The sequence below is a fragment of the Hippocampus guttulatus genome, chromosome 19 (assembly GCF_054856545.1).
Source record: "Hippocampus guttulatus isolate MCC_2025c chromosome 19, RoL_Hgut_1.0, whole genome shotgun sequence".
NCBI classification, from domain to species: domain Eukaryota; kingdom Metazoa; phylum Chordata; class Actinopteri; order Syngnathiformes; family Syngnathidae; genus Hippocampus; species Hippocampus guttulatus.
In genome coordinates, this window is record NC_141279.1 from 332,161 (window position 1) to 349,017 (window position 16,857).

General features: G+C 50.8%; 1 protein-coding gene across 2 annotated transcripts in view; it reads right to left on the bottom strand.

Moving 5' to 3' along the window:
• The window catches only part of nrg3b (neuregulin 3b), a 50,290-nt gene that overhangs the window by 9,712 nt on the left and 23,721 nt on the right, over window positions 1-16,857 (bottom strand). For both annotated transcript variants that reach the window (XM_086138931.1, XM_086138930.1), the window contains exons 2-3: window positions 6,384-6,519; window positions 894-967 (exon numbers count right to left, since the gene is read on the bottom strand). In XM_086138931.1, coding sequence (XP_085995057.1) covers window positions 894-967; window positions 6,384-6,519 — 210 coding nt within the window. The remainder of the gene's footprint in view (window positions 1-893; window positions 968-6,383; window positions 6,520-16,857) is intronic.

The window sequence follows — 16,857 nt, forward strand, 5'->3', positions numbered from 1 at the left end:
GCGCGCGCGCGCCACCCGAAACGCTCACCGAGGCCGCCGCAATGGATTCCGCTGCTGGTGTGCGCATGTGCGGCGCGTTTGTCCGCCTGCGTTAAGACATGACTCGGCTTTTGAAACAGGATAATCCTCAGGACTATGGGTAATCGCGGTCAATTTACATGACTCTGTATCAACAGAGATATAAAATAGGCCGTCTTTTAAATCTCCCCGGGCACACTCGATCTGTCCCGTTACACGTTACTTTGTTCAACGGATGCACGTCAAGCTCTAAAGTAGGTCCACAGATACGGGATGGCAAACCGCGGGGAGGGATCAAGCGTGGACCGCTTTGTCACACCGACCTTTGACCCCGTAGCTGGCTCTCACCGGGCCCGCTGCTATCAAACACGGGAGGAATTAAGCTCTCGGCGCACCGTCGCATGAAAACGCCGCAAATTCACAAGGCGGCCCTCTCGGGGCTGCCTTGACGCGCTCAAGAAAAGCGCTCTCACGGTGCCCATTTCGGACGAGAGCCGACGCGCCAAAGAGCGCCGATCTGGGAAGGGACGAGCGCGCGTGTAAAAAGAACAGCTGCGACGTCCGGTCGCGGCAATTGGAAATGACCGTCATTCAAGTGTTTGGGGTCGCGGCGGGTCCGATCGTGTCGCGGCGGCGGAGCTCCGAAGAAGAATGTTGAATTGTGACTGCACTTTCATTGCAATATTAGTCACGCCGCTGGACAAACACTGACGACTCTCATTGAGCCGCAGGAGATTCCAAGACTCTGGAATGGCATTTGGAAATCCCGCTGCCAGCATGAAAATGTGAAGAATGTCGGCAATCATTTCAAACATTCGTTGCGTTTTGTCATCGTCATTTTGAGTTTGCAAATCAAGACAAAGGGACGAACGTACTCGGGTCGGACAAGATGGCGTCCGTCTTGGGGACGAACTGGTCGCAGCGGAGACCGTGGTAGCCTTCCTTACACCTGCGGGACGCACAAAAGAAAAAAAGCAAACATGATTTGTGATTAGAAACAAACAAACAAACGAAGCGACGGATTGGATCCCGAACAACGAGTTGACCGACGGGACAAGTTCGACTTGTCAGCGACGCGGGCCGCCTCAAGCGTCTCGATCATCACAAGCCGCCTCGTCTCCAGCGGCTCTCCGGCATGTCGTGAGAGCACATTTTCATCCGCACACAAACATCAAGCATCCCAGCTGGATGAACAATGACGCCCAAAGAGGTTGGAAATCTCTGCGGGGCTGCGGGCGAAAGCACACACAGCTGACGAGTCGCTGTTGGGGGGGGGGGGGGGCCGTCTCCACTTCAGATCCCGGTGCAGTCACGCCATCCATTGTCGCGCCGCCGCCATGAGAACGAGTCCCGCCTTGAACCGAGATCCTTTGAAACAGGCAAACTTTTTGAAGCGAGCGAGACACCTTTTCACGCTAATCGGCGCGTCCGTCGAGCTGCAGGGCGCTTCCGATAAAATGTTCATTTGGCGCCACGCGAATGTACGCTGGGAACTTTCAAGTGACGAAGCGCTCATTATTTCACGGTCGGTCGCACGCCACGGAGAGGAAGGAACCCCGCGTCGACGACTCGAACGGCCCACTTTTCCTCTCGAGCTTGAGGTTCCTCGTTCGCCCGCCCGGCGACATGCGAGGCGTCTGCCGTTGTGTTTCAGAGCGACATCTCCCATCCATCTTTGGACAAGCCCGGCCTTCGGCGACATGCAAACAATGCTCCGTCTGCGTGGCTGCAAACACAAAGTCAGTGGCTGGCAAACAATGCGAGATCGCGGCGCGCTCCGAGTAGCTTTTTGGCTTGCGTTCATGCTACAATAAATAAATAAATAAATAAAAAACGGGGTTGAAATTGTCAATGTGAGGGCAGATTTCGGCGTCAACAGCCTGACGAGGCGCGCAGCTGCTTTGAACACATGTCGGAGACGGCGCGCGAAGCGCACCTCCCGGTCTAGAGTGCCGCCGCCACGGGGGGAGGGAGCAGGGTAAAGCGTTACCGCATCGCTAATTGGCGTTAATTAGCACGGAGGTAAAATGGAGGTCGGCGGAGTAGGACGCCAAGACGTGAGCGCCATGGAGCCCCGTGACTTTTGCAACACACCCCAACTTCCTTCTCTTATTTGATGCCTTTCAGTAGGTCCGCTTTAAGATCGTTTTCCAGACGTGCTCAATAAATGACCAAGTGATATTTAAGAATTAATCACCATTTTATCTCTTCTCCTTTAATGGAGGGATGGTGGGGGCGCGTCATAAAATATGTAATTGTTCTCCTTTATCCTTGAAGACTCGACTGTACACACGGCGCGCTCATAACGGATGGCGGCGATTGGTTCCTTTAATGGTGCGCACAGCGAGCGGCGCTCTCAGTTCGGAAAGCATTTGCAAAGCGGGGGGAGGGGGGGGGGTTGTATTACGCTTCAATTTTTTTCTTCCGCTGCACAACGCCGTCAAGGCAAAAAGAAAAAGCGACAGCGGTTTGAAGCTCCGCAGTGCGGTGCGGCGAAGATCAACAGTGCAGAGCGGCGGAGACGGTGGAAGAAAAGCGAAGGAAATGGTGCAGGCGGGTTGCAACAGCTGGAGAAAAGTGTCAGGAGGGATTTGTGATCGAAGGGTGTCAGCTAAGGTGAAGGGAAAAGTTGACAGAACCGTTGCGAGACCAGCCATGATGCACGGTCTCGAGACACGAGCAATTCCGCCCGTCTTCCCACCAAAACGTCAACGAAAAGGAATTTGAAGGCGGAGCTTCGTTTGTGGCCAAAAGCCGGCGGCTCAGCGACAGTCGCGGCTTGAAAAAGACGGACGACGCGCGCCGAAAACCACTCAGACGCCATTTAATAAGGCACACCCGTGTGTGTGTGTGGGTACTCGTCTCCTTCTGGGACCCAAAGAGGACCAGATGATGTCATGAGTAGACTTTTAAGGCAGATACTTTTGGGGTGAACTTGAGGCTGGAAGTCACTTATTTCTCCAAGTAATGCATGGAAGTCGGTCCTCCACATGACTTTTTTCTCTCCCTCCCTACATGCGCGCGCACACAGTCAAGCGGCTGCCTCTACAAAGACGAGAATCGTGGCGTCAAATCAGAGCAAAACAACGAGGAGTCAATTTCAGGTGCGGGGGTCAACAAAATCCCTTGCAAAGAGTTTTTAGGAATAGATTTTACATTTGGAGGTGAAAAAAGAGGCAGTAGAGCAAACTTTTAATCTGGATGAAAATTGGGAGAGCGGGGGGGTAAAAACAGTCTCTCAGCAGATGTCAGCCAAATGGATTGTCTGAGTGGAAGGTGCGATCTATATTTATTCCACGCTTTGTAAGTATTCCCCATTTGTTATGATTGCTGGGATTCCATGTGAAGTGTTTTTTTTTTTTTTTTTTCCCCTTTTCCCCAACTCGTGAGACAGCTCGGTATTGGTATTGATTGCGCTCTAATTCTCTTCTCGTCATTGTTCTTTGCGAGCGAGGTACGGCGCCGTCCAAGCAGAGAGAGAAGATGGCCTCCGTGACTTGAAAGGGCCGCGCACTTTGCTTGGAAGCGTCCTAAAGATTTTGAACCTGATTTTTCCTTTTCCGCGTTTTGGTAGCGACATGCAAACGAAGGCCCGGGGCACGTATGGAGACGACAAAGCGTACGAAACCGGGCGGAACTCTCCTGCCGCAAAGACCGTCGATGGCTCAAGAATTGGCTTCACCGCAAAAGCCTTTTTGAAACATATTTCGCCTGCCGTTCAACTTGACGCGCCGTCCGGCTTTTGCACAACTTTTTCCTTCCTCGACTCGCCTCGGAACTTTGAACGTCGGGAGCGCAAATACAAACGCACGCAACGCAGCGGTTTAATTCAAGCGACGCAAAGCATCCGATTCGGGCGAAAAGGCTTCGGAAAGGAAAGCCGCATACTTTGTAAGTCCGCGCGTACGGATGCTAATTACTTTTCTGAACGCTGAGCTGATTAGCGCCGCCGCCTCGCGTGTTTGCGGGCGCGGATCCTAATCGCTTGCGTTGCCGCCGTCATGACGAGGTGTCTGCAAAAGCTGTTTAATTGCAGCCAGTAAACGATCAGTCTTTGTGAAGGCGAGCAATGGGGAAAGGACAAAAAAAACAACAACAAAAGAAACCATAAAAACAATGAAAAAAAAAAAGTTTGTATTTCAGCAATGATGACGAATGTTTGATTTTTGCTTTTGGACATTTTTCCATCCATCTTGGATGGTGATCCACATTTGATCCCTTCAGATTTTCAAACTCTTTTTTTCCCGTGAGAAATAATCGAAATGGATATTTATTTTGCCCCGATGTCTTTTCACATTTTTAAATGCCATGCTAGTATATAAAGCTTTTGGCATTTTATCAAGACAATGTTTTTTTCTTTTTTGTATTAACCACACACACAAGTTTAGATCTCAATAACTCTTTGATCGTATTACGCGGCGTCTGCTCTGGAAAATAGGTGGCCTTAATATGGTCGCGCGCGGCTGAGCGCAGAGTCAGATAATCAGTTAATGACTTGCCTAATGCTCATAGAAGGTTTAATTAAAATGTGTGTGTTGTGGGGCGGCGGGGGGTAGAATAAAAGTCGCGCGTCGGAGAAATAGACCATCACGCCGTATTACTTGGGCATTTGACGCCACAGAAGGGAAACAACATTGGACGGTGACAATAAGATCAATTTCACACAATGCTAGCGCTCGGTGGTGAGGGGGGGGGGGGGGGGGGGGGGGATCTGCAAGATACAAGGACACGTCCAGGTGAAATGACGGATTGATAGCGTGTGATGTTTGCGACACATATTGCGAGTTTTCAAGGACGGGGCCACAACGTTCCGGTCGGCGACGTGATGGATCGCGGCGGCCGCTGTAAAAGGCGCGCCGGCATTCGTTTTGCATCCCGACGCCAAAATGACTCAACCCCTCCTCGTTTTGTCTCCGAGTGAAGGCGGATGCATAATTCATCGCAAGCTTTTTGCTATCTACCTTTTGAAGCTGTTGTCAAATCATGCTTTGTTGATCCTACCTGTCGAGGTTCATCATCTCCCCCCCGTTTTGCATAGAGAATCGTGTCAAATAAATACCGGGAATTGATACCGAGAAATACAGAGAACGCGAGCACCCGAAAAAAAACTTGCTAGGTTGTCGTTGCTGGGCGACGGTGGACCCCACGAGTCAAGATCTATTCACTGTTGCGAGGACGCTGAACAACAATAACAGGAGATATTTCAATCAATCTCCGCCGGTCAGTGTTTATGTTTTCAAACGATCGCTCGGACGGCACTCGGAGAAAATCCCAACGTCTCATTCCGAATGAGCTAAATTTAGAACAGCCGTGCGCCGGTGGCCACATTTACCGAACGAGAGACAAACGGGAGAAATTCTCCAATTCTGCCTCATCGAACCTAGAGACGAATACGGATGACATCCCTCGTTTCAACTGCATGGTCTCAAACGATTTCAGCCATATGAGCAAACCTTCCATCTTGGGAGCTGCTGATGATGAGGTGGGAAAAGCCTCCGGCTCGCTTTGGACACCGAGGGACACGGGCAGGGGGAAGTCGGTGACGTCTGGTTTTAGCAAGTGAGGCTCAGAGTCATGCCAGGAAATACGGCGGCAAAAAAAAAAAAAAAAAAAAAAAAACCTCCCTTCGGTTGTTGTCATCAGAAGACGCTCGCTCTCACCCCGGTTCCCGACAATGCCCGCCAGCTATTTCAGGGAAAACACCTCAACAAATAATCTCAGCGCTCTTCAGATACGATGCCCTTGAAATGTTGAGTCAATAGACGTATTGATCAGCGTCTCCGCTGAGTGCGTTTCCCATCTTGCCTTCTGGGAAAGGCCAAATAAGACCGCAACATTGATGCTAACCATCAGCTGGCCGACGGCGTCTTGCATCGCGCGTTCGCGTTAAGTTAGCGGACGTTCCTATGCCGGAGCCCGTGTACGCAGAAGCTACCGACCGGCCAAAGGATCGCCGAGTATTTAGCTCGATGACCCCGTGACCGACAAAAACGACATACGCTAACGGAAATCTTTTTGGTGGCCGTTTAAAAGGAAAACGAAAAAAAAAAAACCTCAAGAGCAAACGGAACCTTCCCCGTTTTGAGCCCGACAGACTTTGCAGATTGGACAGACGAATGAGACGAGAGTGTTCTCGCCGCTCTCGGCCGCCATGGCGCTTTGTGTATTTGTCTCCATTTTTGGGAAGAAACACTATTTGTTGGTGTGGCTCAGCGACTGAGCGCGAGCTAATGCGGCCAAAGCATCTCTGATCCCTCAGTTAGTGGTTGAGGCGATTATGGACTTTGAGCGCGTCGTGTTTGCATGCGTTCGGTGTTGCGATTTCAGCCGGCTTACTCCGGGGAGGAAAGAACACGAGCGCTCACCTGCATTGTCGATGGACCCCGGCCACCGTTTCGATGATGGAGCACTCGCCCTCGTTGAGGCAAAAGGCCAAGTCCTTGTCTTCGACGCAAGGCTTGAAAACCTCCGACCGCAGGCTGGGCTGTGTTGGGGCCATCGCTGAGGGAAACACAAAGTCAAATTTAGAACGATGTGAGAAATGTTAGAATGTTAGAAATGAAATAACATTTCACTTCTGGGTGCTCGGGTCACACAGTAATTCAAAGGGAATCCATCTATCAAAACGTATACATCAGGAAACGTATTTGATGCGGGCCGGAGGGAAATCCGCACAAGCTCAACAGTGAGAAAAGACGTTAGAAAAAGAACACGGCGACGGGCCTCGTGACGCGCACTCAATTGCCTTCGCCGGTCTGGCCCCGAGCAGCCCTTGCAACGACCGGGTGGCATCCTTCAGCGTCGCAATGCAAAGAGCTCCGCCCGGCGATATGCGCGCAGCTGCCGAGCGAGCTGTGGCGGCAACATGTTCAAGTGTTGGGAGCTAGCGAGTGTAGCCACATGCTAGCGCGCGCCGACCCGCAGACTCCGTCATGTAATAATAATAGTAATAATAATAGATTTTATTTATAAGCGCCTTTCAAGACACCCAAGGACACTTTACAATAACAAAAAACACAAAACAATACGGGTTGAGCAGTAATCGTCTCTCGCACTGCAAATGGGATTGACTGGCATTACGCCCAATACCTCGCCATCGCAATTGGATTACACATCATTCGCCTTTCCAACCATCGACATTTTTGCAAAATCCCAGGCGCCGATACTTTCCTAATTGCCATTCTGAGCCCGCGCCCACGGCTTGGCAGACGCGCGATGGCCGCGCGCGTCCGTCGGCCGGTGGGCGCCTCTCGACAGACGCTCCAGCCAACGATCGCCGGTGGCGAAATAAAAACGCCGTAATCGGTTAGTCGTGCCCCGGTGTCTCCTTCAATCTGGGCTTTGTTTCTGGCCGTTGATCGATCAATCTGGGGGCTCATGATGCAAAGGCCCAAGGGATGATGAGAGATCAGATGGAACACAAAAAGAGAAATACGTTGCTCCGGAGAGCAAAAACTGCTGGCTGAAGGTAAACACGGCTATCTAAATACCCCTGCGGTGGACCGTGCAAAGAGATGCTTTTCATGAAATGATGCACGCAGAAGGTTTTCCTGGCGCGCATAACAGGTCTGGCGAATGCGATCCAATACAGCGGCAACTCACTACTCTAATAGTGCTCAGTGTGACGCCTAAAATTTGTTTCTTCTAGTGGCTGCAGTTGGCAAAACAAAATGGGTTTCACCGCAAATTGGACGGAAAAGAGAACCGAAGATGGAACACCGGGTGGCGCCGTGCGTGTTTTGAGCAGAAGAAGAGCAACGACAACATTGAGCTGCTCCAAATTGTGAGCCGCAACACATAAAGCGGCCGGCAAAGGACCTCGAGAGTATGTTTGGCATCGCCAATGTAATTTGCGGGACTAGATTTTGGTGATGAAAACCTGAGGGACAGCGTCTGTGACGTATGCCTGAAGACAGCAAGACAGAAGGCGGCAAATGTCTCGGAGCATGAATCCGTAGTGTTGTAGGAAGAGTACCTTACAAGCCTGCATCCGAGTCAAAATATGCTGGACACAAAATGTTTGACCATCCTACATGGCGAAGCATTAAGTGAACGGAAATTAGGGAGCAATCATAGCGGAAGAGTTTTTTTTAAAATAAGTAAATAACCTGAAATGGTCGCAGCAGCCAATGAAAGTCATTTTTCGCATCTCCATTACTCTGCTTAACTAATTGACGAAGGAAAATATGACAAAGAGCTTTCAGTTGGAGGTATCGCCGTTGCACAGCAACCTCATTTTACGAACCTAACTCGATTTCATTCAATTACCTGATGTTTTTAGCTCCTGAGCATTTGAGGGGATGGGGGAACACATTTCACAAATTCCCACAGGATAACATTTAAAAGCTTTTCTATTCCAAGACGCCGCTTCAAAAATAGAAGGCATGGTTGGTTCTCCCGTGCGCTATAGCGGTCCCCGGCAATAATTGCCATGGCGTTTTGAGTCCCTCTCAGCAGCAGCAGCAGCAGTGACCACATTAGGTATGCAAAAAACCCAACCCCAGACCCTTTAGGTCAGTGGTTTGAAGAGACGCACAACAAGGGAGGTGTTTTTTTTTTCCCACTGTCAACACTAAATAAATAAAAATGTTGATTTCAGACTGTGTTGTCTGATACATTGAGATTGGAAAAGTCAAGGCCTCCAATGAAAGACGGTGCAGCTTTCACAAGATTTCCTGTCAAAACTTTCCTACTCTTCCTTCTCAGTTGCGATTGGAAGCGTCACAAAGGGTGGCAAGGCAAGAAGTGAGCAACGAGCTCGCCGGGCTACCAGTGACGCAGCACTTTGGGAATGGATGATGATGTACGATGTCGCGTCCAAGAAAGAGAAAGAAAGAAATCGGTTTGGACTTGAAGGCACATCTTGGCAGCACTTTTTAGAGGCTCTTCAGCCACAGGGAGGGAGGCTGGCAGGTCGGCCTTAAATTCAGCCTGCGATGGCATATTCTTCCCAAGGCGCTAATCAATCAAACGTGCTGTGGTTTCAAAGACGTGATACATACCCGACCATAAATCATTTTCCCAAGACTCAAGGTAAGACAAAAAATATCTGTAAGATCGAGAGAGGGAGAGAAAATAAGAAGGACATTTCCAATGAACAGCCTGCACTGAAACATTCAAATCTGATGGTGGAGTTTGTCGATGCTGCGGAGAAACAAGTGATATTTCGATACGGTCTTGAGAAATGCTGCCTGTCAATTTTCTACGTGTTTGCATTTGATCAAAGTGACAAATAAGAAAAAGTTACGATGCCGCCGGTGCTCATTTAGAAGCGGCTGCTCCAAGACATGACAAGCACATCCGAGCTCAACGCACCTCTGATTCGAATCCAGCCGCCCCAACGTATCGGATCGGATCGGCGGTGACAGGACAGGAGTGATACGCTGGCATCAAATGTCCACATCTGCATCGTTTCAGCCTTTTTACAGTCGTTACGCTCCAACTGAAGTGCCGAGACAAATTAGAAGTGGCAAACCAGTACAGGACGCTATCGCAGGGGTCCCCAACCTTTTTTGCGCCACGGGCCGGTTTAAGTCAGACAATATTTTCAGGGACCGGCATTTAAGGTGTGGCGGATTAATACAACAAAATCATATGGTATGAAAACGGTGGTGTTTTCGAAATATAATAATAAACACAAGGAGCGTCTCATCTGGTCGCAACACTCTTATCGCTATGGTCATGTTTAATGCCTTCAAAATACGATACAACGCAAATTCAAAGTGCATGAAAATGATGACTCACCGCAGCCCCGAGCTTGGTTTTCTGCAATCAGACAGTCCCATCTCGGGGTAATAGGAGACAATGACACCTCAAGTGTGTAGTTTATGTCCAGCCTACTTCGTCATTTTGTTTTAGTCGCCGTTGCTGCAGAGACTCCCCACTTCACACAGGTAGGATGTCGGAAATGTCGTGTTATCAAATGAGGCACACGTGAGTCCAGCTGTCGTGTTAACGTGGATAACTTTTATTTAGCTTGCTTGCGTGTATTGCATCCTCTCTCTCGTCACTCTCCCGTCTCCCGCTCTAGACGCACACCATGACGTAGTCGCCCCGCGACTCCGTAGTCATGTTGTACACGATTACACCACAGGAAATAGCAACAGTGCTATTGTGGCGATCTCAGAGTATTCAGCCATAACTTGAATCCAGTTGTCTCGAACGTACTTTTAAGGCCGCCGTCATTTGCGATCTCCAGCAGTTTTTTTAACTCATTTTGCGAGCTCCAACGTTTTGTTTTTAGCGTAATCGGTCACGTGACGGAGAAGCGTGGTTTGACGTGAGTCAAGCGTGACACAGACGGATGTAACGGAGAATCCGGTAATTTTTCAAAATAAAAAAAATTCGCATTCCGAAATAAATAAAACGGAAATAAGGCAAGTTCTTTCTGTGCGGCCCGGTACCAAAAAGCGCAAACGATGCCTTGTGGAAAAAAAACGATCTGAAGGATATTCTGGGCCGGCAGCACGTGGATGTCCCGGGTTCTTCGGCGCGGGGCAAACAACACACGGGACGATTCCATTTACAATTGTAGCATTTTTTCCCCCCCCTTTCTAATGCTCTCATTAGTGTGGTCGCGCAGGGCTTTTCGTGCCACCGGAGACAGCAGAACACAGCAAAGTCCCTTTCGAACATCAACCAGAGAGAGAGCTGAAGACTGAGCGGGCGCGCTCTGGGAAGCTGCTGATTGCCGAGCTAACGTGCGCCGCCGCCTTGTGGGCAGACTCACAATCACGGATGTGTTTCGAGCCGCCGGGATGGACAGGACCCATGTTCAGAGTTAGCGAGAAAAAAAATGGGGCGAACTGGCAGGAAGATTTCGCTTTTTCTTCCCGGGCTCTTCTGCCGAAGCGGCGGAAACAGATAACTGAAAAATGAATTCTCTTGTTATTTTGCATTTTTCATCCTGCAAAAAAATCGGGCCTTGTGTGTAGACTTTTGATATCCAACCAGGGTACACACTTCCTGCGAGCGCAGTCGGAGGTGCCGTTCGGAATTCTCAAAATAACCCAACTGTAAAATGATGCGATGCTAATTTGCCTCGCATGCGGCTGGTTGCGCCGGTATGGAAATCAGCGGCCACATAAGTCGTAGTCGCTGATCGCACTCTAATCCAGTTAATACGCCACCGGGAGGGCGAAATCTCGCATCCCGCGTGAAACAAACAATTTGCTTGGCGCGTGTGTTTTTTCCGGATAGATTCGTACGCTTTTGCCCATTAGCGACGAGACTTTGGGGTATTGCTAAGCGCTAAGGCGTTACCCGAATGCCATTATCTTCGTTACTAATCGCAAACGAGCACCGAAGGAATATGTTTTGGAAAATGGCAGGATCTTTTTACAAAAAGAACCCTTTCTCTCAAATGAAGGAGTGAAAGGCGCTGGAGCTGGTGCCGTCTCCTCACTTTTTCCAAATAAATCCTCCCTCCGTCTCTCTATCTGCAGGCATGTCATTATTCAGCCTTGAGAGGAAGCGCGGCGGTGGCGGCTAAGTGCGAGACGGGAAAGACGCAAGACTCCGGAATGGAAATTTTCCAAAATGCGATAGGCAGGACGGTCCCCGCCCACTTTTGCCGCTCCTCTCTTTTTTGTTTTCCGCCTTCTCCGTGTCTTCGGGGACATCCACAATGCGGCGGCGACATTCACGACAAGCGGCTAGTTAAAGGAGCCCGCACAACGTGGAGCGCAGAGTGGCTTCCTGTCGGCACGCTTGATTAAAATTCCGAGGCGCGAGAACGCGGGGCGTGATGTACGACGAGCAGGTGGCGGCGCTTTTTAATATGCATGAGCGCACGGGCTCCTGCATCTGCAGACTGGCAGTCACTGAGCTTGTCTGTCCACTCTCTTGGCAGGTCTCTGGGCACACGGGGGGGGGGGGGGGGGGGTCTGAGAAGGCATGCATTAGCATATGACGAGAGCGAGAGAAAAATCAGCAGAGTGAGGCTGGCGTGGCTTTTTTTTTTAAAGTGTCTCACACTTGTCTGCTTAACGCAGCAAAGATGGCGGGAGAAGGCTGCCGCATCTTTTATTGATTTCACACAAAGAGAGACGGATCAAAATGGGTTCGGAAAATGTGACTGGAGCCTGGCAGGCCGACTTCTATTCAACACTTGCACGTCATTCTCATGTTTTGCTCCCCGGTGGCACAACTGGGCTGCGCATCATATCAGCGGAAACATATGTGTGTGTGTGTGCGTGTGTTTTGCACGAAATAGGATATCCTCAGATGGGAATCAGAAATAGGCTACGATAAGAATAGACGACTTGCCAAATGCAACTGCGGCATAAACAGACAAATCTGATTTGCCCCCGACAATATCAGCCTGATTTTATTCTTGAATGGAGATTGGTGACATACACACACACACACACACGAAGCAAGCTAGCAGCGGTGCGGTGCCTTAAGCGTTTGCTAAAGTCAAAATAGAAACGGGTCGCATGGCGGTGATTTTGACACATTGGATCAGCACGTTTGCAAGATTACTCAGAAATAGCAAGATACAATCATGTGCCATAAAGGAAGCTTTTTTTTTGGCGGGGGGGGGGACCTTCCCTTAATTGGTTTCTGATGGTCAAGCCAGTATTGCTCCCCAGAAACGGAAGGTCCCTGGTGCACGGGGGGCATCATTAGAGCCCGATTCTTCCCTGCAACTCCATTACAGGCTTCTGCTTTTATGTCCTTGTCTCGCACGCGCTTGTTATTTTGATGCCTTGCGCGTACGATGCCGAGAGACGGCGGGGATTCTGGGGATGGCAGCCGAGCGGCGCGCCGCAATTTTTCTGTCAACTCACGCGGCGCCTCCTGTTTGTTTTCCGCCGAGGTCGACAGAGACAGCGAGGTACACACCCACCCGAGCGTTGTTTTAATTTGACAATTGCCCGCGTCTAAAAATGGAGCATTTGGAGTTGCGGATCATGAAACGCGTACGCCGCTAGCGTTTTTCTTGATGTAGCGGCGAGATAAAAATCATACGCTACGTATCAATGTCGTCGCCACTGTTGAAACTGGCGCAAAAAGCAAAAAAAAAAAAAAGCGGGTGCCTCTTTCACATCAGAGTGACTCATTGGCATGGAACAGAATGTAGCAATAGCATCATTTCCATCGCGCTTGCACTATCCAACACATTCAAAGCAGAGAGAGGGACAGGAACCCATTTCGAACAGCATTGCGCACCCTGGCCACTATGTTGCTAGGCAACACACACACACACGCACAAGCGGAACGCAGCATCACGAGTGGTCTCGGCCGGTCGATGGGACCAGAAGTGACGGAAATAATTTGCAGCCCTCGACTGAAGTGAGCGCGGTCAAAATAAACACACGCCCTATTACTGCTGCATTTGAGGCCGCTGGGAAATTCGACACGCGACGCCATTTTGTTTTTTTTTTCCTGGACAAGTCCTGTACCGTCATTTTGTCTGTTTGTCATCAGCCCAAAGTCTGAGTCTTGAGTTGCGGGCCACTTTGGGTTGGTCAAAGCTGATCTTGGACGGGTCAAATCCTGTTCAGCCAAGCCCCCCCCCCCCCTCCCCCCTTCCTCCCACCATGGCCTCGGGACCACGTTTGACTTGTATTCCCGGCCAAATTATGAGCTGTTTAACACCCCGCCACCTGCCGCGTTTCTCTGCCTGCGTGGGAGAGGAGGAGCTTGGGTTTTTTCAAACTGCTAAATACACATGCCACCACGTCGCGGCCCCCGCCCGTCCTTCGTGAGTCGGACGACGGCTCGGAGACATTTTCTTCAGAGACAAAACGAGCGCGAGCGCGTGCAAACATCCAAAGTTTGACTCAACGGGTTCCCATCGAGCCGCCAAGCGGCTGTCGGGCCGGCGCGCGGCGCAGATGGCGGCCGTGGAGATGACAAGGCGCTCGCCGGGGAAAATAGGTCACGAAGTGACACGTTCGGCAACAAAAGCGCTCTCCTCTGACAACGTTTCCATCTCATTCAACGATTAAAGCCGCCGTGGGACCTTGATCCTAAAAGCAACATTTGTGTCTTTTTTTGGGCTACAAGGATTACTTTTGCCGTTAGATCTGTGCAACCGGGGAAGACAAGTCAGAGGATGTTTATGATCGCCGAGCAGATTTCAACTACGGTTATCCCCTTGGGAGAAGCTTTTTGTTGGAGAAAGAGGACAAGCGCAAGTCTGGTGGTCCTCACGGCCGTCGTATCATCATGGCCTTTGTTCCGAATTTTGAAATGAGACCTTCTCTGCTTTGTTGCCGCCCGCCCGGTAAAGCATGAAATGACCAGCGAGTGGGAGGAAGTCATCGGAGGTGCAAGTCGCGTCCCGAGTATTTACCTCCAAGTCCAGTCCGCACTAAATCTCAAAAACGGCGAGTTGTCGGGTGTCAAATGAGACATTAATCAAGTTACACAGTCGCATGTCAGCCATTCGCACTCATTATCTGTGCGGGCGCTATTTAGCTGTGCTAACGCATTCGGAATACATCTGCGGTATTTGAATCATTTCTCGCGTGCAAAATGAAAAAGGTGACTTTTTGTTTGGCAAAGCGACGGCGGGGCCGACGCCTGGGCAACGGCGGCGAGCGCTGCGATCCAAGAGCGCTCCCACCCAAATAATGAATGCGCTTTTGATCGACTTGGGCTCTTAATGACCTTTTGTTTCTTGCCTGCGCACGCGACGGCCGTCCCCCATCCAAATGTTCTCATTAGCCCGAGCGGTTGATGAGGCAAACGCCGGCGGAAAAGTTGTAAAAGTACGATCCATCCCGCGCTTTCATTTGGCCAAAACGACATTTTAATTAGGTGCGGCATCAATCCGGCGCCGCGTGATGAAAAACAAACATTTGTCGTCCTAAATGGCCTTTTATGATCCAATTACTTTGTGGTTTATGTTAGCTAATATACTGTATGGAGTCCGACAACGGCGCCGCGTACAATGACCGGCGGCCGCTTTGAGTGATGAGCGCGCGCGCCTCGACGCGCAAACGCATGCGGAGAGCGTCGTCGAATCAACACAAATGTTGTTTACGTCTGCCTTACGGCCCCCGTTGTAATTCAACACAAATCTGTCACACTCCAAATGACGCGGAATGCGCCCCGCAGTCTAGTGGAGGGAAGTAGCCATCAATTCACGCGAATTCATTTGCGCCGCTGCGGCCGATGCTTTAGCTCTTTGGGAGTTTGATCGCTTGGCATGTTCTCCCTCTAAGCGGGAAGGATTCTTTTCCAGGTCTTGCTGCGATCGGGCTTCTTTGGGGTTTTGTGAAGCATTTGGGCGCGCTCATCGCCACCTCGCTGAGAGCTGCGACATGACAGCCTGCGCGTCAAAGTCACTAAGGCGGAGGGGGGGGGGGGGTATAAGCTCCGCCCCCACTTTGGGCGCGTGGGAGGCAATGGGAAAAATTTGCGAGAGCAAACCAAGTTAATGAGGCCTGAAGGTGGCTTCCCCCTCCTGCGTTCGGTCGATGGCTGCGGGGGAGCACTTCGGCTAGGAAAGGAAGGAGGGCGAATGGCGGGAAAGGAGAATTCGGCCTTTTCTGTGGAGAATTTGCTCGCGACCCCAAATAACCCCAATCATCCATCCATCCATCCATTTTCCGAACCGCTTGATCCTCACTAGGGTCGCGGGGGGTGCCGGAGCCTATCCCAGCTGACTTCGGGCAGTAGGCGGGGGACACCCCGAATCGGTTGCCAGCCAATCGCAGGGCACACAGAGACGAACAACCATCCACGCTCACATTCACACCTAGGGACAATTTAGAGCGTTTAATCAGCCTGCCACGCACGTTTTTGGAATGTGGGAGGAAACCGGAGCACCCGGAGAAAACCCACGCAGGCCCGGGGAGAACATGCAAACTCCACACAGGGAGGCCGGAGCCGGAATCGAACCCGGTACCTCTGCACTGTGAAGTCGACGCGCTAACCGCTGGACTACCGGGCCGCCTCAACCCCAATCATTTCCATGCAAATTTTGGAAGAGTCTTGAAATAAGGCACAGAAATCCTTCGTAATCCTGTCCAAGAAATGGATTGTTGTCGCAACACATTTTAGAGCTCAACCCGGCAGCAAAAGTAAACGACTACTCCCCCCCCCCCAAAAAAGACAACAACCTCCCCGGAAGACATAGTTAGCCAAGTCCAGTTCTCCATCTTCTCCAGCTCGGTTTTATGAGCTACTTATTGCTCCCCGCGTGAGCAAGTCGAGCGCTCTAACGGCGCCACAGTTGTTGTCTGGCTCGCTCGGAGGAGTTTTCAAAAGTCTTTTGCCGGCCGCCGCCGAAAACGACACAACGGGAGCTCGGAGAGCCGAGCCGAGCGGTAAAGTTGCCGGCTGAACAATTAGCTGAAATTTGCCGCGGAGCCGTGCGGGGAGTTCCGGAGAGGACGACTAACCCTCCGTAGACTCGACTCCGTGTCGCGAGCCTTACATAATCACGTCGCGCGTCGTTATTTGATGTGACGTCGGAGTCGACGCGGCTCCCCCGGCGGCTTTGGAAACGATCGCTCCGCTGTTTTTCGACGCGCGTCCTGGCCCGAGTCGACAAATTGGCCGATCGGCGTTCCCCGCATCGGGATATTACGTGACCAACTCAAATAAACAAAAGATAATTACCTCAATAGGGACGCGATTGATTGGTCACCGCTTCCCGCGCATGCTGTGATTTAAGCGAGCCGTACACAAAAGCACAGCGGCAATTTTTCTGCCTTCCAACCATCATTAGCATTTTGATACGGCTAACCTTTCGAGGCCGCCGGGAAATGGCGAGATTAATTACAACCGCTGCTCACGTTGCGATTTGGATTGAAGAGGCCATCGCATGTTTCCTTCGCTTTCCGTTGGGATGCCGTCACGTCCTTAAAATGGCGTCCTCCT